General features: G+C 42.9%; 1 protein-coding gene across 2 annotated transcripts; it reads right to left on the minus strand.

The window, feature by feature from the left end:
• Window positions 1–635: 635 nt before the first annotated feature.
• On the minus strand, window positions 636–17,612 carry HEMGN (hemogen). Of its 2 annotated transcripts, none has more exons than XM_089488780.1 (4): window positions 17,431–17,612; window positions 12,754–12,847; window positions 4,675–4,964; window positions 636–834 (listed from the first exon to the last, which is right to left on the minus strand). In XM_089488780.1, exons 1-4 carry the CDS (start codon window positions 17,510–17,512, stop codon window positions 743–745), a joined length of 558 nt encoding a protein of 185 aa, XP_089344906.1. In that variant the 5' UTR covers window positions 17,513–17,612; the 3' UTR covers window positions 636–742. The 2 variants fall into 2 exon arrangements, with proteins under 2 accessions (XP_089344906.1, XP_089344907.1); XM_089488781.1 differs by having other exon boundaries at window positions 12,766–12,847; window positions 17,431–17,611.
• Between the last annotated feature and the right edge of the window lie 8,404 nt (window positions 17,613–26,016).

Here is a 26,016-nt window from a genome sequence, read left to right on the forward strand (position 1 = left end):
AGTAAATACATCTCTTTTTTGCTTTCCAAATTTTTTCAAAACACGCTAACTCTAATTGAATAATTTAAATAAATTGTAATCAATTTATTCATTCTACCTCATTGGGCTTAAGGTAAAATAGCCATTTTCTGGTCAGTGTCAACCTCATAACAAACGGCCCATATCTAAATATGATGAGAAGACTGGACAGCACTTTTGCCACTTCTTCTGCCTTTCAGATCCGAAAAAGATGGGTACCTTCAAGCTGCCTGTCCTCCATGAATTTCACAGGGTTTTATTAAGCAATGGCCTTAAGGAAACGCTTAAGAAACGCTTGGGAGATATCTCTTGAGCATTTTGGATGGGGGAGGCTATCAATGATTAGAAGGTAATATATATGACCTAGATACCTGGAGGTACCTTTCTCTGGAAATCCAAAGTGAGATTCTTCTGGTCTCTACTTGTGCTGTATTGAAATATTTGTAAATTAATCAAAAATTACAAAAATTCCATAAATCTTCAATGCTCTCTTCTCCAGATGAGCCAAGGCTAGGATAGTGCTGTTGTTGCACCTGGAACCTCTCTGAATATGGTTAATTCAGAAGTGTCATACTTACTGAACATTTCAGGGATGAGGGCACTACATAAACACAAACTCAGCGGCCACCGACTTTTATTGTTCACACAACAGCAGGTATCCTACATGCTAACAGTGTTTTCATGCTAAGCAGCAACAATTACTGTCTGCACTACAACTTTTAAATTAAAGCGTGCCAGAGAACTCCTGTTCCAAATGGTCATTTTCCAGGGTCTTGGGGATTTCTGGTTCTTCGGTCCTTGGAAACTCTTCAAGTCCTGGAACAAAGGAGAAACAAAGAACATACTAAATACAAATGTTTCCATTGGGCTGATTTAAAGCAGAGGGAAAGGGGGCAAAAATTAGGGCTCATCCAAGGGAACCCACTCAAGCAGAAGACTTATCTAAATTCTATAAGGTGATGTTTAATTGTAAAAAGACTGGTGCATTTCACCCTAAAATATCCTGAGGTCTTTTCATGGGATTTAAAAATCAGGCTGCAGAAATTTCTGATAAAGCAGTATCTGATGCAGCCAGTTTTAATCACCATTAAGTTGTACTGTAAGGCCCCATACAGACAGGCCAAAATAAAGCTGCTTTGGGTCACTTTGGAGGTATGCTGTTTAAATGACACAGGAATCTTAAGAGTCTGGAAGCCACACCAAAGCCACACTCCAGTCCTAAAGACTGAAGCATGGCTTTGACCCAGCTTCCGGACTCTTAGGACACATGCATCATTTAAACAGCATACCTCCAAAGTGACCCAAAGCAGCTTTATTTTGGCCTGTCTGTATGGAAAAGTTAGGAAAAGAATTAGTCCACACTAAAGGTAGATTGATTCAATCAAAGAAACCATGGCCCTGAGGCGCCGTCATTGCGCCGTCATTACATGCGAGGGGTGGCGCTTCCTGACACGCCTTGCCCCTCGGACGTAATGACTATGTCAAAATGGCGGCGGCGCATACAGATGGGCGCTGCCATTTTGACGTAGCGGACACTCTGCATCCGCACATCACACAGTGGAAGTGACGCCACAAGTGCGCGCTTTGGCACTTGCGGTGTCTCTTCCGGGCCGCAGGAAGGAGCACGAAAATTGTGCTCCTTCTTTACAGCATCTGGGAACCACGCCGTTTGGCTGCTGCAGTTCCCGGACACTGCAACCGGCGGCGGCGCAAGACTGCCCCTTCTGGGCCGTCTATAACGCGCCTGAGTTTGTAAAATCTAAACAGGGCAGTTGATTGCTGGAGCTCAAGAAGCGCATACGGTTGCTTGATGGCAAATAGTTCCACAATATCAAGTTATATTGGAGACTGGGGTATCAGACATTTTTTGATTACTGCTTTTTTTAATGCAGTACATTCCTGGAGAGTAGGGTTCAAATCCCAGCTCAGCCATGAAAACCCACTGGGTGACCTTGGGCAAGCCACATGCTCTCAGCCTCAGGAGAAGGCAATGGCAAACCTTCTCTGAACAAATCTTGCCAAAAAAAACCCATGAGAGGTTCGCCTTAGGGTCAGCATAAGTCGGAAATAACTTGACAGCACACAACACATACACATTCCTGAAAGTCTCAGAACATTTATAAGCCAAATGTCAGGGGAAGGAAGATTTGCAATTAAAAATTAAGTCAAAGCAGAGACAGACAACTTGTGGCTTTTCAGAAATACTTAAAACTTCCATCCCCATCTGTCATAACCAGCATAGCCAGGGGTGAGGGATGATGAAAGCCACAAGTCCTACAAACTTCTGAAAGCCCACTAAGGTCCCAAACACACTGCAGAAATCATCCAGTTTGAGACCGTTTTAAATCTCCTAATTCAATGTTTGGGAGCTGGGAAGTGTCCTTTTGTGAGACTTAGGCCCCATACAGACAGGCCAAAATAAAGCTGCTTCAGATCACTTTGGAGGTATGCTGTTTAAATGATGCATGCATACTGTCCGGGATTGCTGCCAGCAATCTCTGACTTATGCTGATACGTGTAGGCAAAACAAACCTTGTGGAGAAGCAGTCAAAGAGCAAGCCGAGGAAACAAGCCGGTGTCGGGGTTGCAGAAAGTCAAGCGTGCCGAAAGACGAGCCGAGGTCAGGAAGCCAGAAAGCAGCGTGGTCAAAACAGTCCGAGGTCACAATAGCCAAGAGATAACAAAGGTCCGGTCCGAGGTCAAGGTAGCAAGGAAGCAAGGTAACAAGATGTCTGGAGCTAGAGCGACAGCAATCACACCAAGGGCTCATGCAATAAACTCTAGCAACAAACTCAAACCTCTCTTCCACTTAAATCAGGGAAGCTCTCCCTCGAGCCACCTGAGGCTGATTTGCTAACTGTCTTTCTGCAATCCTCCTGGATCTGCGCCTGCAAGCACTCTCGGCCCTTCTCTCTTGATAGGAAGGCACCTGCAGGCAAGCTTCGTCTCCAGACTCACCACTAGGCTGTGGTACCGAAGGAAGCCTCTCTGTGGCACTAGGACCTGGTTGAATCTCCTCCTCTGGGGCTGGAGGATCACAGCTGGGACCTGGCAGAGCAGAACTAACACCTGGCGTTGCCTCAATCAGCCCTTGCTCTGGAGGAGGCTCATCCTCCTCCTCATCCTCCGAGAGCTGATCTTGGCTGGCCATGACACATACTAAGAGTCTGGAAGCTGCACCAAAGCCACGATCCAGTCCTAAGGACTGGAGCACAGCATTGGTGCAGTTTCCAGACTTTTAGTATGCATGCATCATTTAAACAGCATACCTCCAAAGTGATCTGAAGCAGCTTTATTTTGGCCTGTCTGTATGGAACCATTGAACCCTTTTTAGTCCTGAGAGTTTTAGTGCAACAATAAAACTACAATGCCTAGGATTCCTTAGCCCTGAGCCAGGACAGTGAAAGCAGTCTGAAACTGGACTATTTCTGCAGTGTGTTTGGGACCTCCATCATCTTCTCTGCTTTGAAGCATGCTGGTCTTGACAGTAATCATAATTTCTGTCTATTATTTCTAGAGTACTTTCTCTAATGTTTAACTAGGCACTGCAGAAAGAATAAAATGAACGCCACTAAGCTTGCTTGACAATAGACTGAGGATAAAAAAGTACAGTATCTCTTCAATCAAGCAAACATTTCCCCCCATAAGTAATCTATCAAGGTTTTTAAATCATCCACATCAATAACAAGATTGTACCTAACATGAGAACAAAAACCAGTGTTTTGAAAACAGCTATATCTTTAGGCATCGTGCAAAATTCTTGGGTAGATTTTAGAGCTGGGTGGTTTGGTTGGTTTGAGAAGACTTAAGGTAGGCAGCTGTAGAAGGGGACAGGGCAGCAACCCTGTTGCTGTTGAAACCTATGCAGTTTTACAGTCTTACAGGTATAGGAGCTCAGCCTCTTTTGCATCTGCCCACAATGCTTGAGAAAACTGCTATTTTTTTCCCCTTGTCTTTGTCATGTTATTCGGAAAACACAGCCTCCACTGGAGGCATCATCTGGAGGTGCATAGGCTATATTTCAGAGGAATCATAGAATCATGGGCAGGGTACAGACCGCCAAAAAGAGGCACCTCCTCGGTGCCTCTCTTTGCTGCACAGGAGTGCCACAGCATACAAATTGTGCGGCGCTGCTGTGCAGCAAAAAAATCTCAAAAAAACGGCTCCTTTTTGCGGCGCCACAAAGCGCCAGAGACGGTGCAGTTATGTCACAGCTGTGCAGCGCTGTGCAGCGCTGTTGGGAGGTGGCGCAGCTGCGACATAACCGTTATGCATAACGGTGCTGCGTGCATGACATGCTAGGGTTGCGGGGCGTGTGCAATCCTAGCACGTCATGGATATGCTGCAAAGGGCCCATCTGTACAGAGCCATAGAATCATAGAGTTGGAAGAGACCGCAAGGGCCATCCAGTCCAACCCCCTGCCATGCAGGAAATCTGGCAAAACCACCTCTGAGTATTCTTTGCCTAAGAAAACTCTACAAAATTCATGGGGTCGCCTTAAGTCGACAGGTGAATTAAAGGCACATATAAACACACTGTAGTGAGAAAAGGCAAATAGATACTTTAAAGGGCTGAAGAGGCGGCACATGTTTCCAGTTTCCTGAATGAACTGTCAGTTTCTCTACAAGAGAGGTTTGATTCTGGATACTCCTTACCCAGTGAGAAAAGAGTGTCTCTGGCTGGGGCTGCTTCCTCAGCTGCTTCTTGCTGTTGGGAGTACAGCTCTTCAGCTTCTACAGGTGGAATGGAAGTCTCTGCTGGGAAATCCAGAATAGCTTCAGCTTTCTCCTCCACCTGGATCACTTGTGTTTCTGGCTCTTTCTCCTCGATTACCTCCAGCTGTATTTCTGGCTGAGGCTCTGGCTGCGGCTCTTGAACCTGGCGTCTCCCTCGGCCTCTCCCAGACCCTCTTCCCCTTCGTGGCTGTTTACTCTTTTTCTGATTCCTGTCAATATAAGTGCACAATGGTATTATAGTGAGGAAAGAACTAACGGCTAAAAGATAGTTGCAAAGGACCCTAATCCTTGTTTGCGAATTTGTGGGAATTTGTGGCTGGCTCCTTGTCCGCACCTCAATACTTTGAAATTCTCCCACTCTTTTAAAGAATAGCTCATCTTCTGAGATGATGATGATGATGATAATGATCTTATTTTTACAACTTCACTGCAATTATATTTACTATCATCACCATTATTACTGTTGTTTTGTTGTTGTTAACTGCCCTTGAGTCAATCCCAACTCATGGCGAACCTGTGGATGAAACATTTCCAAGACACACACCATCTTCCACTACTCTGCTTAGATCCTGTAGATTCATGTCTGCGGCCTCCCTGATTGAATCCATCCATCTGGCGTGTGGTCTTCCTCTCTTTCTACTTCCCTCCACCTTTCCTTGCATTATTGTCTTTTCTAATGAGTTGTGCCTTCTCATTATGTGGCTAAAGTACGACAGCCTCAGTTCGATCATCTTGGTTTCCAGGGAGATTTCAGGCTTGAGTTGTTCTAGGACCCATTTATTTGTCTTCTTGGCTATATCCTCCAGCACCACATCTCAAATGAATGGATTTTCTTTCTATCTGCTTTCTTCACTGTCCAGCTCTCACACCCATACATAATGATGGGAAAATATAATGGCTTTGACACCTCTAACTTTAGTGCTCAGTTGTATGCCTTTGCATTTTTGGATCTTGTCTAGTTCTTTCATGGCTGCCTTTCCCATTCTATGTTTTCTTCGTATTTCTTGACTGCAGTCAGTGGCATTCCCATCACTGGTGTCACCTGGAGAAGGGGGGATGCCAGGCGGGATGCTGCAGTCAGTGGCATTCCCATCACTGGTGTCACCTGGAGAAGGGGGGATGCCAGGCGGGATGCTGCAGGAGTGATCGTCAAAAGGGCACGCTCACCCATCTCCTTTCTCAGAGGCAGCCTTCTCTTCAGGAGGCAACTGCACCATGGCAAAGCTGGGAAGGGCATGCTTTCCTCTTCTCACCTCGCAGTGGGAGGAAGGTCGGACCAGGTATCAGCCACTTTGGGGTGTCATCCAGTGCAGGCCACACTACCTGCACCCCCCTAGTGATGCTACTCACTGCAGTCTCAATGATGTTTGATCATTGTTTGATCCAAGGTATGGAAAACCTTTAACTAGTTTCAATTTCCTCATTATCTAGGTTGAATTTATGTAGATCCTACATGGTCATTACTGTATTTCTGCCTTTGTGCTTTTTTCTTTAACTTTCCTTAGTAATTGTTCCAAGTCTATGATGTTTTCCATTAATACTGTGGTGTCATCCACATATCTTAGACTGTTGATGTTCCTTCCTCTTCCTCCTTATTATTACAAACTGGGACAGGTGGCTTACAAAGCAAAGTGATTAGAATATAGGTAAAAACATACAAAAGGTCAACATTAAAAGAAGAATAAATTATTAACAACATTAAAGCTTTTTAATATAAAAATACTCTTTAAAAAGTTGAAAGGCAGTTTAAACCAGGACAGTTTAAAAGAATGTGTCATCCTATTTCCCTAAAAACCTTTAGTTCTAAAACCACATTGGAATTAAAATGTCTTAGGACCTTATCACACAGGGGAAATTGGGCAAAATCAGGGGCTTAAATAGTGATTATCCCATGCAATCACAATATCGCAATTAAGATTTTCACACGACATCGCTATTAAAAAGGCAATAAACAGCAATACTCAGAAGCAAATCATTCACCGGGAAATCCTGAAATTGATTTGTTGCTGTTTATTGCCTGTTTATTGCCTGTTTAATAGTGATATGTGTGAAAATCTTAATTGCGATATGTTTTGATGGGATAATCGCTGTATAAACCCCCCGATTTTCCCCATGTGATAAGGTCCTTAAAAAGACATTATCAGCAGAGCTGTCCGCATGGCTGTTCAAAAATGGCTCTGGGGGCACATATGACTTCATGACAGACATCCCTGCACTAGGAATGCGTCTACACTACAGAATTAGAGCCATTTGATACCACTTTAACTGTCATGGCTCCTTCCTTTGGAATTCTGGGATTTGTAGGTTGGTCTGCTAGAGAGCTTTAATGCAGTTCCCCTAATTAAAGCACTAGAAATCACTGGCAGAGAATTCTCCTCACCAAACTACAAATCCAATGACTCCACTGGACTCCGATGACAATTAAAAAGGCATCACAATTTGGTAACTGTGTGGTGTTGTGATAGGGTTTAGTATTGAAAAGCATGCTAAAAGCAGAAAAAGGTAAGGAGACAAACTCCACATGCTCTGGGAAGGTCAACCTTTCATTTGTTTTTAAAAAACCAACATGTTTCAGCCTCAGTGAGAAAAGGCCTGCTGCGGGGGCTAGGAACAAACACAAATACTTATACAGTGGACCCTTGTTATACGCTGGGGTTTGGTTCCAAGATCCCCCGTGTATAACAAAATCCGTGTATGATCTGTCAGAACCCCTTCATTCCTTTATTCATTCGGGGTTCTGTCATGATGATATAAAGAGTTTAGATTAAGTCATCTAAGTTAGTAATTAGTAACATGCACATTGATGATAGGGACATACAACCTTCACCTTGTTGTATGACGTGTTGGAATGTTTGAAGGCAGACTAGTTAAAGCTGCTGATCATATTTAGTAGTGAACTATATATATATATATATATATATGTGTGTGTGTGTGTGTGTGTGTGTGTGTGTGTATATATATATATATATATATATATATGCCCCCCCCCCACACACACATATATATATGCTTATATATAAATATAGATCTTAGTGTCCTAGCAATAAATATAGAGGGATTAAATATAAGTATGTATCTGTAGGACGCAATTGAATAAGCATTGTGGGAAATGCCCATCTGCGGCCATGATTTGTAATCGAATGTGTCACGTAAGCAAAACATAGGCTAACAGGACAAAGAATCTTTCACACCCTGAGAAAGATTTACAACTGAGAGAGGTTCCACAGATACAAGTCATCAATTAAGCATCAATAGCTTTCCCAAGACAGAGGATGTCCGGAGACCAAATGATGCTCGCATTGGGTTGCTTTGATGTAGGGATCCAAGCCTCCGCTGAGAGGGCGGGTGATTTGGGGAGGACATCTGAGAGGGAAAGGAAAAAAAGGGGGGGCACAGATCGTTTTAAATTAAGGCTTCCCCTTTGTGTGCCTCAGATTCTTCAATAATGTGACCAGGAATGTTTCTACCTTATCTTTTTCAATAAAGTTTCTGATTTACCTGGTTTGTCGTGGATTATTGGTCAGAACAATCCCAAGTCTCACATGATCAAGTCCCATTAAATATAATGACATAGCAAAATGGTGTCCCTTATAAAAAATTGAAAATCAAGGTTTGATATTTGGAATTTATACTTTTTTGGAACATTTTCAAACCATGTATGCCTGAACCTGTGTATAAAAAATCCATGTATAAGAAGGGCCGACTGTATATTATAAGTATTAAAAGAAGACAGGACAATCTTTTAATCATACCGTATTTTACTGCTGTAATCCACTTGGATTCCCTGAGATTAAGTGGAATATAAATAAATATTATTATTAGTAGTAGTAAATTAAGTATATCTCATAAAATCACATGTGTTCATATTGTGTGCCTTCAAATCATTTCCGACTTATGGTGAGCCTAAGATGACCCTGTCATGGGGTTTTCTTGGCAAGATTTGTTCAGAGGAGGTTGGCCATTGCCTTCCCCTGAGGCTGAGAGAGTGTGACTGGCCCAAGGTCACCCAGTGGGTTTAATGCCACAGCTGAGAATCAAGTCCTGGCATCCACCATGGTAATCCAACACTCAAATCACTGTGCCATTCTGCATTATAAACATATCCTTCAGCAGAATTCTCTAGAGTTGGGAACAGTCTCCAAAACACAGGGCCACTGAGTATAAAAAAACATATTTCTACTGTTTTTGTTATATATACATACACATACACACAAAGAGAGAGAGTGAATTCTGCTGAAAGGTATTTTGTAATATAATGGATGTGAGAGCTGGTCAGTCAAGAAAGAAGATAAGAGGAAAATCAACTCATTTGAGATATGGTGCTGGAGAAGAGTGCTGAGGATCTCATGGACAGCCAAAAGGACAAAAAAAATGGTTCCTAGAGCAGATCAAGCCAGAAATATTCCTAGGGAGTGTTCCCATTCACCTATAAAGCAGATCATGATGCGAATTTAGGGGGTATCGTTTCCACTCAAGCCCGAATTTGATCTGCATTGTCCCGGAATCCTTCCCATAGAGATTCGAATCTGAATCAGATTATCTCGAATAATACACTACATAGATAGATAGATAGATAGATAGATAGATAAGACAAAAACACACACATATGTTTATATATGAATACAGTGGTGCCTCGGGTTACGAAATTAATTCGTTCCGCGGCCGCTTTCGTAACCCGAAAAGCCTTCGTAAGCCGAATTGCCATAGGCGCTAATGGGGAAAAGCCGCGATTCCGTGCGAAAAAGCCGAAAAAAGCACCAAAAGTTTTTTCGTAACCCGAAAAAACATTCGTAACCCGGAACAATAATTCCCTATGGGATTTTTTCGTATCCCGAAAATTTCGTAACCTGGGTATTTCGTATCCCGAGGTACCACTGTACTCACACACACACATGCATATATATATATATATACACACACACACAAACATATAGGTATATACACACATACATATTTGTGTGTGTGTGTAGGGTTGCCATATCCCACCTGGGGGCGGGACTTTCCCAGTTTGGGGCGGGTCCGCACGGTCCCACCCCGGTTTGGCCCCGCCCCTGGGACACCCCCCCCCCCGCAACGGATGCCAGGCAGGGAAAGGAGCCTCGCCTCAGTGAGGCCCGTTCCCTGCTTGGCCTCCTCCGCCGGCGAGGGAAGCGGCCTGACAGCGGGAAAGGGTCTCGCCTCGGCAAGGCCCTTTTCCGCTGCCTTGTCACCTCCTCCGCCAGCGAGGGAGGCGGCCTGGCTCTGCTGCCTCCTTCCCGGCCTCTCTGAAGGCCCAAGCCTCCACAGAGGCCAGGAAAGGGCGCGGAGGCCGCCGGCGATCGCGGGCGCTCTGCACCCTCCTTCCCGGCCTCTGTGACGGCCCAAGCCTCCACAGAGGCCAGGAAAGGGCACGGGGGCCACCCGCAATCGCGGCGATCGCAGGCGCTCTGCTCCCTCCTTCCCGGCCTCTGTGAAGGCCCAAGCCTCCACAGAGGCCAGGAAAGGGCACGGGGGCCACCCGCAATCGCGGCGATCGCAGGCGCTCTGCTCCCTCCTTCCCGGCCTCTGTGAAGGCCCAAGCCTCCACAGAGGCCAGGAAAGCGGCCTGACAGCGGGAAAGGGTCTCGCCTCGGCGGGGCCCTTTTCCGCTGCCTTGTCGCCTCCTCCGCCGGCCAGGGAGGCGGCCAGGCAGGGGAAAGAGCCTTTCCTCTTCTTTCTCCTCCTCCTCCTCTTCTTTTGTCTCCTCTCCTCCTCCTCTTCTTCCTCTTCTTCTTCATCTTCTTCCTCCTCCTCTTCTTCTTACTCTCCTCCTTCTCCTCCTCTTCTTCTTCTTCCTCCTGTCCTCCTCCTCCTCCTCCCCTTCTTCTTCATCTTTTCCCTCCTCCTCTTCTTCTCCACCTCATCCTTCCCCTCTTCTTCCCCTTTTTCTTCCTCTCTACTTCCTCTTCTTCCTCCTCCTCCTTTTCCCCTCTTCCTCCTCCTCTTCTTCCTCCTTTTCTTCTTCTCCTCTTCCTCCTCCTCTGCTTCTTCCACTCTTCCTCCTCTTCTGGTTTTTGGCCAGAAAGGGAAGCACATTTCTGCCATCTGTCTAGGAATAATGCCAAATGTCCTCCATTTTGATCATGCCTAAGAAACATGCATTTATATGAATTTTTTTTTAAAAAATCATATTTTTTTTGGCGTGTCCTCCATTTAAAAAAATGTGTCCCACATGTGAAAATTGTGTCCTACATTTGTCCTACATTTGCCCCAGTTTGGAGGTCCTGACTTATGGCAACCCTATGTGTGTGTATGAACGCACATATATATACACATATGAATGTATATTTGTGTGTGTGTGTGTGTGTGTGTGTGTGTATTTCTAAAGTAAATTATAAAGTAACAACTTTTTTAATTTACGAAAAAAACCTCATCTATAGTTCCAAACCCACTGTAGAAATAATACAGTTTGAGACCCCTTAACCCGCCCTGGCTCAGTACTAAGGAATTATGGGAACTGTTGTGTTTGTGAGACATTTATCCTCCTCTGCCAGAGAGTGCTGGTGCCATAATAAACTACCATTCCCAGGATTCCCTAGCACTGAGTTATGGCAGTTAATATGGGGAGACACAGAAGAGGACGAATAGAGACTCCTTCTAGTCTGGGGAAACACAACGGAAGAGCCTTGGATGCAGCCGATTTTCATTGGCTGCCCCCCCCCAAAAAAAAAAATCCATGACTTGTGTCGTCTGCAGCCTAGGCAGCTTGCAGACACAAATGGGAACAGGGAGCAAGTTAATCCACTTTAAAATAAAGCGATTTAAAATAAATGGGAACGAAAACAGGGTCTAAATGAATCGAAGTAATTTGCCCCTTTTGGTAATGGAAATGATGGAAAAATTTTGAATTATTCCCGGAACATAATCCGAATCAGAATCACGCCAATATAATCCGTTTTATCTGACAAGTGGGAACACCCCCCTAGAAGCCAAAATGACAAGACTTAGACACATAATGAGAAGGAATGAATCGTTGGAACAGACAATAATGTTAGGAAAGGTGGAGGAAAGTAGAAAGAGAAGGAAGGCCACATGCTAGATGGATGGACTTGATTACCATGAATATGAGTTTGTTGGAGCTGGGCAGAGCAGTAGAGGACAGGGGACCTGGAGATGTCATCCATAGGGTCGCCATGGGTCGAGATTGACACAAAGGCAGTTAACAGCAAAAATGTATATGTATTTGTGTTTGTTTCTAGTCCCTGAAGAAGGCCAGCATAATAAGTGATCACCAGCAACTCTATCACCCTCAGCCACTCTACTCCTGCTCTCTTAATACCACATGTCTTCCTCTTCCAGGACATGTCCTACATTTCAACCCTCTGTCCAGGAGAAATTCCAGAATGTCTTCCATTTTGAGCATGACTAAGAAGTATGAATACACACACACACACACAGTGGACCCTTGTTATACGCTGGGGTTTGGTTCCAAGATCCCCCGTGGATAACAAAATCCATGGATGCTCAAGTGCCATTAAATATAATGACATAGCAAAATGGTGTCTCTTATAAAAAATGGAAAATCAAGGTTTGATATTTGAAATTTATACTTTTTTGAAACATTTTGAAACTGTGGATGCTTGAATCCATGTATAAAAAATCCATGTATAAGAAGAGGCAAGTGTGTGTGTGTGTGTGTGTGTGTGTGTGTGAGTGTTTTCAGCTTTTATTTGGTAATGTCCAGATTTTTCTCGAATGCCCTGCATTTTACGGTGCCTTGTCCTCCGTTGAGGTTAGGACATCTGGTCATCCTGTCTTGACACAACATGTCAGTTGTTATTAACATGGCACTGATTTTGATGGAACTTAAACAGGAACAGCTTGTTGTGGATTACAGACAAAATAGCAACTTCAGGGTCACTATTAGGATCTAAAGTGGCCAATGTTTAGAAGCCAAGCCGTGTCTGCCCACAAGGAATTGAATGGATTGCTTAACCTAAAATAAAGTACAGTCTTAACTTTGACATCATCCTGATTTACCCCAGCACCCACTGGTAATTGTCTTTTTCCTCTGCTTCCGCTTTCCTTTTTCTGAGAAGCTCTCGGTCTCTCAAACGGCGAGTGATGACCACATCTGCAAAAGCAAAGCGACAACAACAAAATGTGGAATGAGTTACACAGTAAGAGACCATTCAGGTGGAGAATAAATCTCTTAAGAGCAATGGCAGCTGATAGCTCCACTGTCAACATAGAAGTTTATTGCATCGCGTTTCGAGAACGTTTTTGGAACCCGATTGGAACGGAACACTTTCAACTTTACCGCACATTTCTGTCCCCATCGGGTTCCCATCGCGTTCTACATACCCCTCAAAGCGTTCCATATGTGTTCCTCGCAGGGAACGGATGAGAAAGTGATCCAAGCTTGTGGAAACGTTTTTAAAACGGTCCAAGAAATGTCAGAGCGGTAATGTAATCTGTTCTTACTTCCGTTCCCATGTTCTGCCTTGTTGTGATTGGCTGAACAGACTTCCCTCCCTGCATTCCTCCCCATTCCTAGAGCGTCATTTTTCTTGCTCTCCCTGGGACTCAGCGAGTAAAAAAATAGTAGAAAAAAGATTAATCCCCACCATTTGCGAGTGATATGTGTAGATATCGATAGATGTATGTAGATTAATAGTATTATATATATATATATATATATATATATATATATATATATATATAACATTATATATATACAGTATATGTAAAAGTATACATACAATACATATACAATATATATATTTTAAATATGTAATATATACAAAATATATATTTTATATAATATATATATATATATATATATATATTACATACAATATATACATATAATATATAATGCATATTATAAATATTTATATTATATTATATCAATTTTTGTATATATAGATTGCTGACATTATGTGTGTATGTGTGTGTGTCTATATGTATGTGTGTATATAAAAAATTTAGGTTGTGTTTGCACAAATATCTCCCTGTAAAAGCCTTTTGTTCTGTGTATGTGGTACTCATGAACAAGAATACACTGTTACAAATATAGGTGGCAAGATGCTTCTAGGTGTATTATTGATTAATGAATAGTTTTCACAATAGATTATGTATGATATAATGAATAAAAGAATATGTGGTTACGGTATCATTTCAGTTGAAATGGGCCAAAAGGTAGCACTGCAGCAAATAGGTCCAATACGATCATAAGCTGTATTAGTGGGATGTTGTATGTGGTGTTTTAAATATGTCAAGTGTTCATGATTGTGGCTTTGTTATCTTGTACCTTTCTTGGATTTTCTTGCCATCCATAATATCTAATCGTATCTGTAGTCCAAATGATCATGATATGGAGCTTGTTGTTAGGAAAATGCACTGAATTAAAGTTATCACAGCAATCCTCAAGATGAAATTTGAGTACTTGGATTCATTTCCGGGTGAAAAGGAACAGTAGAGTGATTACGCCATCATTACAAGGTCCTCCGAAGTAAATACGCATGCTCAAATATTGAAACGTTCTCATACTTATCACGCTTCCTATAAGGACAAATGCGGTAAATTGTATTCCCGTAACGTTCTCGGAACGTTTTACATTTTCGAATGCGATAATATCTGTTCCCATAACGTTACCTCTTGAACGTTTTGGGAACAGAATAGAAACATTTCAGGCACTGATGTGATAAACTTCTTAGTTGATGAATCTGCTTTGGGTTTTACTCTGAACTTAAATGAACTATCTCAGGTGCTAAACACACACACACACCCACACCCAAAAGTTCATATGACCAACATGTTTATCACATCTGTTTAACAGAGCACTTAAAAAAAAACAGGGTGGGGGATAGGATATTTATTAAAGCTGTTCATTTCTGAAAGCTGGGTAGGACACTATGCATGGGTGCATGGGAAATACTGCCCTGATGGTGTCCCGAGCCCATATTTGTGCATTTATAGGCAACATACTATAAGGCAAAAACTGGGATCCTAAACAGATACTTGTTTTCCTTCTCAACATACCAATAATGTGGATAGATGGACATTTGCAAGACAAAATTGGCAGGATTCTCCAGTGATTTAACTCATACAAATTCCCTTCCACTTCAGCCATCAGTTTATTGTCTAGGGAACCAAATGCAAGAAGTATTTCTTACCGTTCTTACCCCTACCTTGAGCATTGCTGTTGCCTCCATTTTATCCATCAAGGAAGGAACTAGGATTGGGGCAGGTGGTAGCAAGAGACCCCATTTGCCCCTGGGAAATTACTCTCGCCATCTAATCTCCTTTTAACCCATTTTCTCCATCCACATGGAGAAACAATGCTAGTAAGGGAAATTTTGTTTGTGGAGAACAAAGAATTCCCTTTTATGCACAATTTTAAAAGTGTAGGACCTGTGAACAATATTGTATCCTGTCTCCTCTTGGGAGCTATGTAAGGTCAGCCCTGGTTAGTACTTGGATGGGAGTCTGCCAATGAATACCATGTGCTATATTCAGAGGAAGAGACTGGCAAAACCACCTCTAAGTATTTCTTGCCTAAGAAAACCCATAAAATTCATGGGGTCACCCAAAGTCAACAGGCAACTGGAAGGCGGGTAGGCGGGCACACACATAAACACACACATCTCAAATCAAAATCAGTAAAACCAGATCAAGTTATTTTGATACTCGAAAATCCCATAAATATCGCTGCAGTTTCTTACAAGTAAAAATACAAAAAACAATATATTAAACTACTAACAATTTGCTCTGCTCCCATGCTGTATGAAATTAGTTGACTGAGGCAGCCACCTCATTCTAACAAAAGTGGCACCAGGCTGGAACCTAGGAAAAGAGCTGAGCCAGTTTTGGGATTCTGGGAGTTGTATTCCTAAAAAGCAACTTCTCTAAGTTTGGGGCTGGCCCTGCTATGGAAAAATGTCAGGCTACTCCTTATTTATTACCAATCCTCCCTGACCATGCCCCCTCTCCCTTCTGCATTATTTCAGCAAAGTCTGTTTAGGATAGTTCTGCCCTCGCTGGGTGCATTTGACTTCTCCCCTAAAGATTTAAATTTGGGGTGCACACAAGCAGAAAGTTCTAAGTCAGGGGTAGGCAACCTTTTTGAGCCGGGGGCCAGGTTGCTGTCCCTCAGACAACTGGGGGGCCGAAGCCAAAAAATAAATAATTAAATAATTTTTTTAAAAAAATAAATATATAAATAGACCAGGACAAATGTAGGACAAAATTTTCAAATGGAAGACACTTTTTTTAAAAAAAATGGAAGACGCACGAAAAAATTTGCTGATTTTTTTAAAAATGTTATTAAAAATGCATGTTTCTGAGGCTTCTATAGACAATTGCTCCCCAAAGGCTCCGGTGGCAATCGGCGGCAGGACCGGGCTGGGGCCAGTCCCAAGGCCTCGCCGGGCCGCATCCGGCCCGCGGGCCACAGGTTGCCTACCCCTGTTCTAAGTAGAAGAGGCTGAAAAAGCTGTATTTATTTCACTATGGAGTTTATCACATGGGAGAAATCCTGTATAAAACCGAAGGTTTAAATTGGGGGGGAAACAACCCAAAGAGCGGGTTGATTTTCACACAATATTGTTGTTAAACTAACGTTAACCCAGCATGGAAAGAAAGTAGACAAAAGCTACTTCTTTTTTACTTTCAGAAAATCTTGAAAGTAAAAAAGGAGCAGCTTTTGTTTACTTTCTGTTTGGGTTAACATCAGTTTAACAACAACATGTGTGAAAAGCAACCCGCTTTTATGGGTTTTTTCTAGCTTTTAAATCCTGTTTTTGCATGGGATTTCCCCTGTGTGACAAACTCCTATGATTATATCCCACCTTTCTTCCAGTAAGCTTCTCTCCCCACTCATGTAAGTTGTCCTCACGCCAACACTGTGTTGCCCAAGAGGGAGCAATTGGCCCAAGGTAACCCAGGGGCCATTCAGACGTCACTTTTTTTAGTGCAATGATGCAAATCATCTCATTTATGCATTCCAGGTTTGCTATTGACACTATGGAACTGCATTGATGCACGTCTCTGCAAGTTCCATCACTCACACATGCAAGCATTCAATTAAAGATGGAGTCGATGATGTGAAGGCATTCGAAACATGTTCAAGGCATGCAGAGTTTTAACCTGGGTCTATTTGCATTGCTTATTGACACTACTAACAATGCAGATCTGTTAAAACAAACCTCAGGGGAAAACCCAATATTGATTATTCCAGACTGAGTGGGGTTTTTTGGCAGCCACCCCCCAACTTAATTGGGTGCATTCAGGATGCGTGCAAACAACGGAGATTCAACCCAGCTTCATCTAGATTATTTTCACAGTGTGAATAAGCCCTCAGTGTGGTTGAATGGAGATGTAAACTGGGGGCTCCTTAGTCCCACTGCAGAAACAGGGATATTTTAAAGGTGGCAGAAAGGACATGACTGTACATGCTTTCTGCCTCCCCCCCCCTTAAAATGTCATTTCTATCCTCGTCCTTTTAATGGGGAAGGGGCTGGTGCCTGAAGAATCCTGCTGCAGGTACACCAACTATGGAAAAGGTATCCACAACATTTCCCTTCAAAGGTGAATTATGAACAGAGTTTTACCAAGCTTGAGTGCTAGAAAGCAGGGAGAACTGAAGTGCATACAGTTCTAGCAAAACTATGGGCCCACATTAAAAGTTCCCCTTCCCAGCATAAAAATTATTACCTGGAACTGCATACTCCTCAGCCATGGCTGCTGGCTGCTGTAGATCTCCAGAATACGAATGGTCCTTTTCTAGGCTTGCCATTTGCAATAGTTTATTTTACATTTATATATAAAAAGGAGCTTTTCCCTCATCTGGCTCATCTAAGGCTTTAGTGCAAAATGAGTGTTTCCAAAAAGAAAGAAAGAAAAGAAAGAAGCTACCCGCCCAAAGCATCTTATCTACTGTGGACACTGGTATGTTAATACTACATTTCCTTATCATTTTGCAAAGGTGTTTAAATTCATGTTCCCAGAGAGACATGTCCCTACCCAAATATGAACATGTTATTTCTCTTTGGCAGCAAAGACTCCCTCACAAAAAAAGGACAGACCATTTCCCACCGTTTTGAGCTTGGGACCATCTGCTAAATTTTATCAGCTTCACTGATCTACGCAGCAGCTTCCGAGGCAGGAGTCCAAAGTTCTTCTTCAGTTATGTCCATTGACCCCTCTCCCTTCTCTTCAGTTTAAGTTGCATAGCCTTGCCTAAAACTGGTGACAGCATTTACTTTACAGAACCGATGGAACAGTAATAGAAAATAAGAGGAATCTTCCCAACAGCATCTAAAGCACTTGAACTGAAATAAAAGTGCCTTTAGAACCAAAAGGACATGAACAGAAAATGGGAAATGGAAATAAATCATTTCAAATAACAGCATCACCACTTCTCAAAGAGCTTCTCTAGTTAACAATAGATGGGGAAGAGACAATCAGGGTTCCCATTTCCATAATATTTGTGGGTGACATCATAATGAGAAGGTTCAGAAAACGTCTGTTCACAGTGTGTGTCTGTGAAACTCTGCTTGTTTGGTGTAATCCCTGCTATTAGGTGGTATGAAGTGGATTCCTTCAGTAGCAGATACTAGATAGCATGTAAGGGCAGTGACTTACATGACTCGAAACAATTATTAAGGAAGGTCAAAGAAGCAACTGCAAACACAGGCTTGCTACTGAACATAAAGAAAACAAAAATAATGACCAAGGAGGATCAACATCTATTCTGCCTAGACAATGTGGAAATTGGAATAGATCAGAACGGAGACTTCAGTCAAGGAATCAGAAGAATAGGAATGGGAAGGGCAGACATGAAAGATCTAGAAAAGATCCTAAAGAGTAATTATATACAACTGAGTACAAAAGTTAGAACCATTCAAACCATTGTATTCTCTGTCACCATGTACAAGAGCCGGACAGTGAAGAAAGCTGACAGAAAGAAAAGCAATTCATTTGAGAAGTGGATCTGGAGAAGAATGCTGAGGAGACCATAGACAGCCCAAAAGACGGACAAATTAATCCTTGAACAGATCAAGCCTGAAATTTCCCTGGAAGCCAAGATGATCAAATTGAGACTGTCATACTTGGGTCACATCATGAGAAAACATGACTCTTGGAAAAGACAATAATGCTTGGAAAGGTGGAGGGCAGTAGAAAGATAGGAAGACCCTATGTTAGATGGATAGACTCCATTAGTGAGGTCATGGGTATGAATTTGTAGAACCTGGAGGACGGGGGGGGGGGGGCTTGGGAATGTCTCATCCACAGAGTCGCCATGAATTGGGATTGAGCTGAGGGCAGTTTTTAAAAAACCTTTTCCTTATTATATCTTTATTTCCAGTAATAGGGGACAGAGTGCTTGCAGCATTTTTCAGCTTCACACATCAAAATAACCTAGGGCCAGAGCAAACAGGCAGGAAAAAGCAGTTCAATCCTCTTTGTCCAAAAGCCGGTCAAAACCCCACTATCCACATAGCCCATTCCCAAGGTGAGCCAAACACCCACAAGCAGACTGCACAGCATGACATCAAGCCATTGCACTGGGTAATATTTTTGTTGTCTCTACACCATTCATGCACACCATCACACAAACACACCACCTGGAACCTCCAGTTACCTCCCATGTCCTGCCCCGATGCCATCACATTGCATGGCCACTCCTTTGATTGCCCCCACAGCCACACATGTGATGCTCTGCTTGTACAGGCATTGGGGCATCAGTGTGCCAGTGATACAATCATGGAGGACCCCCTTCACCCCATGTCTCTCTATTCAACTGTCTGGTTTGTGTACATTGTAATTATATCCATTGGACTTGTTTCACTTGCATTTTTTTGTGCTTTGCCGCAGCCCCAAACTGGCACCAGGCAGTTTATATGCAGGTGCAATGATGCACATTTTCTGAGCCAAGCTAGAGAATCCTGGCATCTTTTTGCTCTGGCTTTTAGCCCTGTAGTGTGGCTTTGTTTCAGTTTCTATCAGCTTTTGAACCGTGCATCATATAAATGCCCCCCCTCTTTATTTTGCCCGTATCTTTCACCCCATAGCTGTCCTTGAATACTATTATCCGCCTTGAGTTGAGTAGATATGGGTAAAAGCCTAAGGCAACTTGTTGCTACTCCTGAGGCAGCAAAAGTCCTTCCCTGGTTGCTTAAAATGAGTCAAAAGGCTGAGCCTGACATCCTGAATGGAATTTCCAGATGGTGAAATGGTTTCCTCCATTTTGCCTCTACATGATGAGATTTATCTCCCAGGCGACAACCTGTAGCATTTTACAAACATTCATGTTTATCACATGAAAATAACTTTACAAGAATGTAAAAATTACAGGGAAAATGTGAGTTCATGTGGTGACCGTTTCGTATGAAAAGCCAAATAATTTTTCTAATATCAGGGGAAAAAATTCATAACCAGCCAGGATTAAGCCCAGGATGATACCATCCGGGCACTTTCTAGTTCATAAACCCTAGCTCTCTGTTCTTTTCTCCTTTCCTTTTCAAAGTACACTCCTGTCAGTTGCTTTACTGAAATGTTTGCAACCTTTCTGCATTAGTATCAGCACTCTCCTCTAATCTTTTGGATACTTCCCTTGTACTTGATGCAGGTTATTAGGCTGCTCTGGGGAAGTGGGGAGACTTCAAAAGTCACAATGACAGCAGAGAACCAAGTACAGCTCCTGTCTTCTGTGATAGCTGGGATGGCCTTACCATAAGGCAGGGTGAGGCAGCCACCTCAAGCGGCTGATTTGGGATGACATAGAAAAGAAGGAGGTGATTGTGGGATGTGCTTTGGGCATTATCTTTGCTTGAAAGAAGAGGCATTTCTTGCTCTTTCTCAACATCTTGGGTCAGTCTTGTGTGGCAGGTAAGGGCAGGACATTCACAATAAAGACTCACTGAATGGCCAAGAAAACACCCTCTTCCTTTACAGAGAGAAATGAAAATCCATCCTTGCATGATTATAATCAACTGCTATGATTTCTATTTTCTAAATAAACCACCCCAGCCATTTTACCTATTTCAGAATTAGTCTAAAGATTTTAAAAAGCTATTTTTGCATGATATAGAATCCTAGAGTTGGAAGAGACCTCAAAGGACCTTCCAGTGCAAACCCTGACATGTAGGAACACCAAATCAAAGCACCCCCGACAGATGGCCGTCCAGCCTCTCTTTAAAGACCTCTGAAGAAGGAGACTGCACCATTCTCCGAGGGAGCATTTCCACTACTGAACAGCTCTTATTATCAGTAAGTTCTTCCTAATGTTGAGATGGAATCTCTTGTCCTGTAGTTTGAATCCATTGCTCCGTGTCCTATTCTCTAGGGCTGCAGAAAACAAGCATGCTCCATCTTCAGTATGACATCCCTTCAAATATTTAAACAAGGTTTATCATGTCACCCCTTAAGCATCTCTTCTCCAGGCTAACATACCCAGTTCCCTAAGTCTCTCCTCATAGGGCTTCATGGTTTCCAGCCCATTCACCATTTTGGTGGCCCTCCTTTGGACACGCTCCGGCTTTTCAACATCCTTTTTGAATTGTGGTGCCCAGAACTGGACACAGTATTCTAGGTGAGGCCTGACCACGGCAGAATAGTGGCACTGTTACTTCCCTTGAACTATACTTCCATTGATGCAGCCTAGAATCACATTGGCCTTTTTAGCTGCTGCATGACTGTGTGTGATATACTAGAATGCCATAACAATAGCAATATTCCATTAGTCTGTTTGATAGTCAATGTAATGTTACTGTATCAGACTAGAACTAGAGACTGCAAGATTTAAGTCTTTACTCAGCCATAAGGTTCTTACTGGGCAATGAGAGGGCAGTCACTGTCTTCCAGTTAAACCTCTCACAGCTAAGGTGTGACTAAATTAGGAAGTGGATGTCTATACACCACCACAGGAACATTGCTGTACATATTCTAGAAACAAATAAAACCCACACCTTTTCAGGGCAGCACTCTGCCATTTTCACCTGCTGTGAGTTAGCCACTTCAGTTAAGCAAAGGAAAGCAAAATATCTTAGCTTTGACTTTCTGTCACAATTTAAACTGTTTACATCCTTTCAGACTGAATGGTCTAGAATTCAACTGAGAAATAGCGTAATAATAGACACTCAACGTACTGTAAATTTAATTGAACTTAAAATAAGAAAGTTGTTTTACTATACACTTCCACACGAAAGCCTCCTTGACACCCTTAAAAGCACAAAAACTGAGCTCTTTCTACGGAATCTGTTCAGGGATGATAAGTACATTATGCCTATGACTCAGCAACATTTGCGAAGTTGAGAGATAAAGACTAGATAATCTCTCCCTCGCCTATGAACATGAACATGCACCTCTCCAAAATCCACAAAAACAGTGACACCTTTATTGGGGCAACCAAATGCAAAAAAAAATGCATGTTGCAAGCTTTCAAAGCTTCACCGGCTTCTTCATCAGGCAAAGATGTTAAAAATCGTACCGGGGGAGGGGGGGGTGTGTGTGTCTCAATCTTGGATCTCTTTTTGTCTTGTAAATGTAACTTTTAAAATCCTTTATTTCCTGAAGTACCCACATGGCCAGGAGGAGAAGGAAGCTGCCTACATGAATTTCCGTCCAGAACCATCTGAACTAAGAACAGCCACTTCTTGACAAAATGCAGGCTTGGGACTAACATGGTCTTAACTTTTTTACCCCTCCTGAATGATTTTTAACATCTTTGCCTAATGAAGAAGCCAGTGAAGCTTCAAAAGCTTGCAACATGTATTTTTTGCATTTGGTTGGCCCAATAAAGGTACCACTATTTTGTGGGTTTTGGATGTTGTCGTACTTTGCTACATGGCCAACACAGAGACCCTTGGATATGCACCTCTCCAGTCCTAGTTGTATGTGTTAAAGTGACAATAAATGTAACCAGCAATATATTCTACCAAGTTTATTTAAATCTGCACATTCTCTGGAAGTCTATGCACAATATTTTCCCCAAAAAGTTGGGCTCAGAAGTCTCTGGTAGCTGTTCAGTTGCTTCTGGCGAAGGAAAAGCTCACTTCTCTAACTGCTCTCTCTCCAACATGCTGTGTAAGTAGAGATTTTCCAAGTGTTAGCAATGGAATTACCGAGGTAAAGGTAAAGGTCGTTCCTTGGCATGAATGTCTAGTAACCAACTGTAGGGGCAGTGTTCATCACAGTTTCTAAGCCGAAGAGCCAGCATTGGCCGAGGACTGCTCTGGTGGTCATGTGGCCAGCAGGACTTCGCCAAATGCTGTTACCTTCCCACTCAGAAGTGGTATCCATTTATCTACTTGCATTTGCATGCTTTTGAACTGCTAGGTTGGCAGAAGCTGGGATTAGTGATGGGAGCTCACCCCATCATGCAGCACCCGAGGTCTTGAGCTACCAGCCTTCTTATCTTCAGATCATCAGAACTGGCATCTTAACCACTAACCCATCACATCATGGAACTACTGAGAGAAGGTTGTAAATAGGAAGGTATCTTCCTATTTTAGCATCTGTTAGAGACTATTGGCTCTTGCAACCATCAGCTAGATGCTTCTGTTGAAATGATGGTTCTTTTTAGGCCTCCTGTGAGAATCAAATTGAGGTTATATTGCTGGATCTACTTTCCTGAGTTTTATCTACTGCTTCCCAGATTATAAGAGGTGAAGTGAGAGGAAGATTGCTCATATGTTCCTAAACTGGTTATGTGCTGTCAAGTTAGCAACTATGAGTAAGAGATAGTTTTTTGTGGGTTTTTCGGGCTATGTGGCCATGTTCTAGAAGAGTTTCTTCTTGAAGTTTTGCCAGCAACTGTGGCTGGCATCTTCAGATCTGAAGATGCCAGCCACAGATGCTGGCGAAATGTCAGGAAGAAACTCTTCTAGAACATGGCCACATAGTCCAAAAATCCCACAAAAAACTATGGATGCCAGCCATGAAAGCCTTCAACTCCACATATGAATAAAAGACCTCAAGACCTTACTGATAAGCAAATACTGAAGCTTGGAAAGTAATATTCTGATTAGAATATTGTTCATGTGAGATGTAAATTATAAAAGGCACACTCTAAGCATTTATACATTCCAGCATCAAGCCTCCCCTCTTTTTTTGCAAAAGTACATACATAGTAATACCAACATGTAACATGAGCACCACCTCCTGGTGAAAACAGTGACATAACAAGTTCCGAGTAATTATTAGCCAAGTCCTTAAAAGAGTAACCAGTTTTATTCTTCATTTAGGGTCTCCTAAAAAGTGAATGTGTAAAAAGTTGCACCTGATTGTGGAGATATAGGCGGGTTACAGACCGCCGAAAAGCGGCGGCCTGTACCCGCCCCTTTCCCCGGGGTATCGGGGCCTCAGTGGCTAGACTGGCAGCCGCTGAGGCCCCGATCCGCCGCTTTCTGGGCTGTGGGGAAGCAGCAAAAGGCCGCTTCCCCGCAGCCTGGAAAAGGGTGTCTTTGGGGCTTCAAGCCCCAAGGACACCCCGCGGTGGCGGAGAGGAGGAGAAAGGGGCCGCTTGGCCCCTTTCTCCTTTGGTCCGCTGGGTGCAGTCATGTGAAGGCTGCGCCCAGCGGACCAAACCAGGAAGGAGCTTCGAAACAGAGCTCCTTCCTGCTCCGTGCTAAGAGCGCACTAAGCGCCCTGGTGCGGAGCGAGGACGTCACGTCCGCACCGCCCCGTATAGAGGCAGTGCGGTCATGACGTCGTCATGGCAGCGGCTGTGTGGAACAACCGCTGCCATTTTGTGCACGCAGAGCGCGGACTAGGGTTAGGGGGGTGCAGAAGCACCGCCCCTTTCTAACCCTAGCACGTGCTCCGCATGTACTTTCTGGCCTGTTTGTAACGGGCCATAGTAACACTCATATGAAAGCGTAACACTCAGGCCAGACCAAAGACAGTGCCTAAGAAGCAAACAGTTTGCTGTGGCCAATTTCTGTCTTGAATAGAATTGTTGGCTACTGCTCTCTTAAGGAGCCAAAGTCTCCATAAGATAAACACAAAACATTGAAGTAATAATTATCACCTGGAAGTTTTTATGGTATATTGATTAAATTTTGTCATTGTCATCATTGATCCCCAAGTGCATGATGTTGAGAACATCAGCTTATTGTATCCTTTATTTTTGTTACAGGTTGTGCCAGAAGTGCCCAAAGTGTAAGATGGAGAAGATTGAGGCTCACAGCATGATCAAATTCTTGCATTTGAAGGGTAATAGTGCCTGGCAAATTCATGAGAAGATGGTAGTTTATAGAAATGATTGCCCATCTTACGACACTGTTGTGAAATGGAAAAGGAATTTCCAAACTGGCCACATGTCCCTCACAGACGAGCCAAGATCTGGAAGACCATCATTGATGAACGATGCAGCCACAGTGAAGAAAATAGAGTGTTTAAATCCTGGAAGACAGACAAGCAACCATCCAAATGATCATGAATTAAACTGGTCTCAGTTATGGCAGTGTGTGGAAAATTATTCATGATGAATTACACATGTCTAAGGTGTCTGCACACTGGGTTCCACATTTACTAACCCTTTCCCAGAAACAAATACAGTGTGACCTTTCAAGACAGATGTTGACACTGTTGGAACAGGATGAAGAGTATTTTTTTGGTCATCTAGACCAAAAAAATCTTGGATCTATCAATATGATCCAGAGGCCAAACCATGAGCATGGAGTGGAAGCACGCTGACTCTCCTCTCCACAAAAAGGCAAAGGTGCAAAAGTCAGCAGGGAAGGTCAATTTTTGGGAGCTGTCATGGAGTCATTCTCCCAGATTACATTGCAAAGGGACAAACCATCATTGGCACATACTACAGCAATCTTCTGGACAGGTTGTGAGATGCTCTGAAAAAGAAATGCCATGGTATGCTCTCCAGAGGCATTCATCTCCATCCTAGCTGACAATGCACCAGATCACTCATCTCGAGTTGCAGTTAACAAAGCAAGGGCATGTGGCTTTGAGATTTTGCAGCACCCACCTTATTCTCCCGACCTCGCACCAAGTGACTTTTTTTTGTTCCCAGAAATGAAAAATCTGTTGCGGGGTCACCCATTTGACAAAACAAATGACGTCATTCATGAAGTGGAAGAGTGATTTAAGGCACAATCTGCAGACTTCTACAATAACGGTATTCGGAGGGTCAGGAAATGCTGGGGAAAATGTGTAAATCTGGATGGCAACTATGTAGAGAAAAGTTAACAACTACAAATCAAAACAAAGTTTCTGTCAAAAAAAATGGAAAGGTGCTAATTTCAATTTTAAAAAATAAGATTTAAAATTTTAAAATGT

This window comes from Sceloporus occidentalis, unplaced genomic scaffold, assembly GCF_023333645.1.
Source record: "Sceloporus occidentalis isolate IW3139 unplaced genomic scaffold, rSceOcc1.0.p SCAF_1, whole genome shotgun sequence".
Lineage (NCBI taxonomy): Eukaryota > Metazoa > Chordata > Lepidosauria > Squamata > Phrynosomatidae > Sceloporus > Sceloporus occidentalis.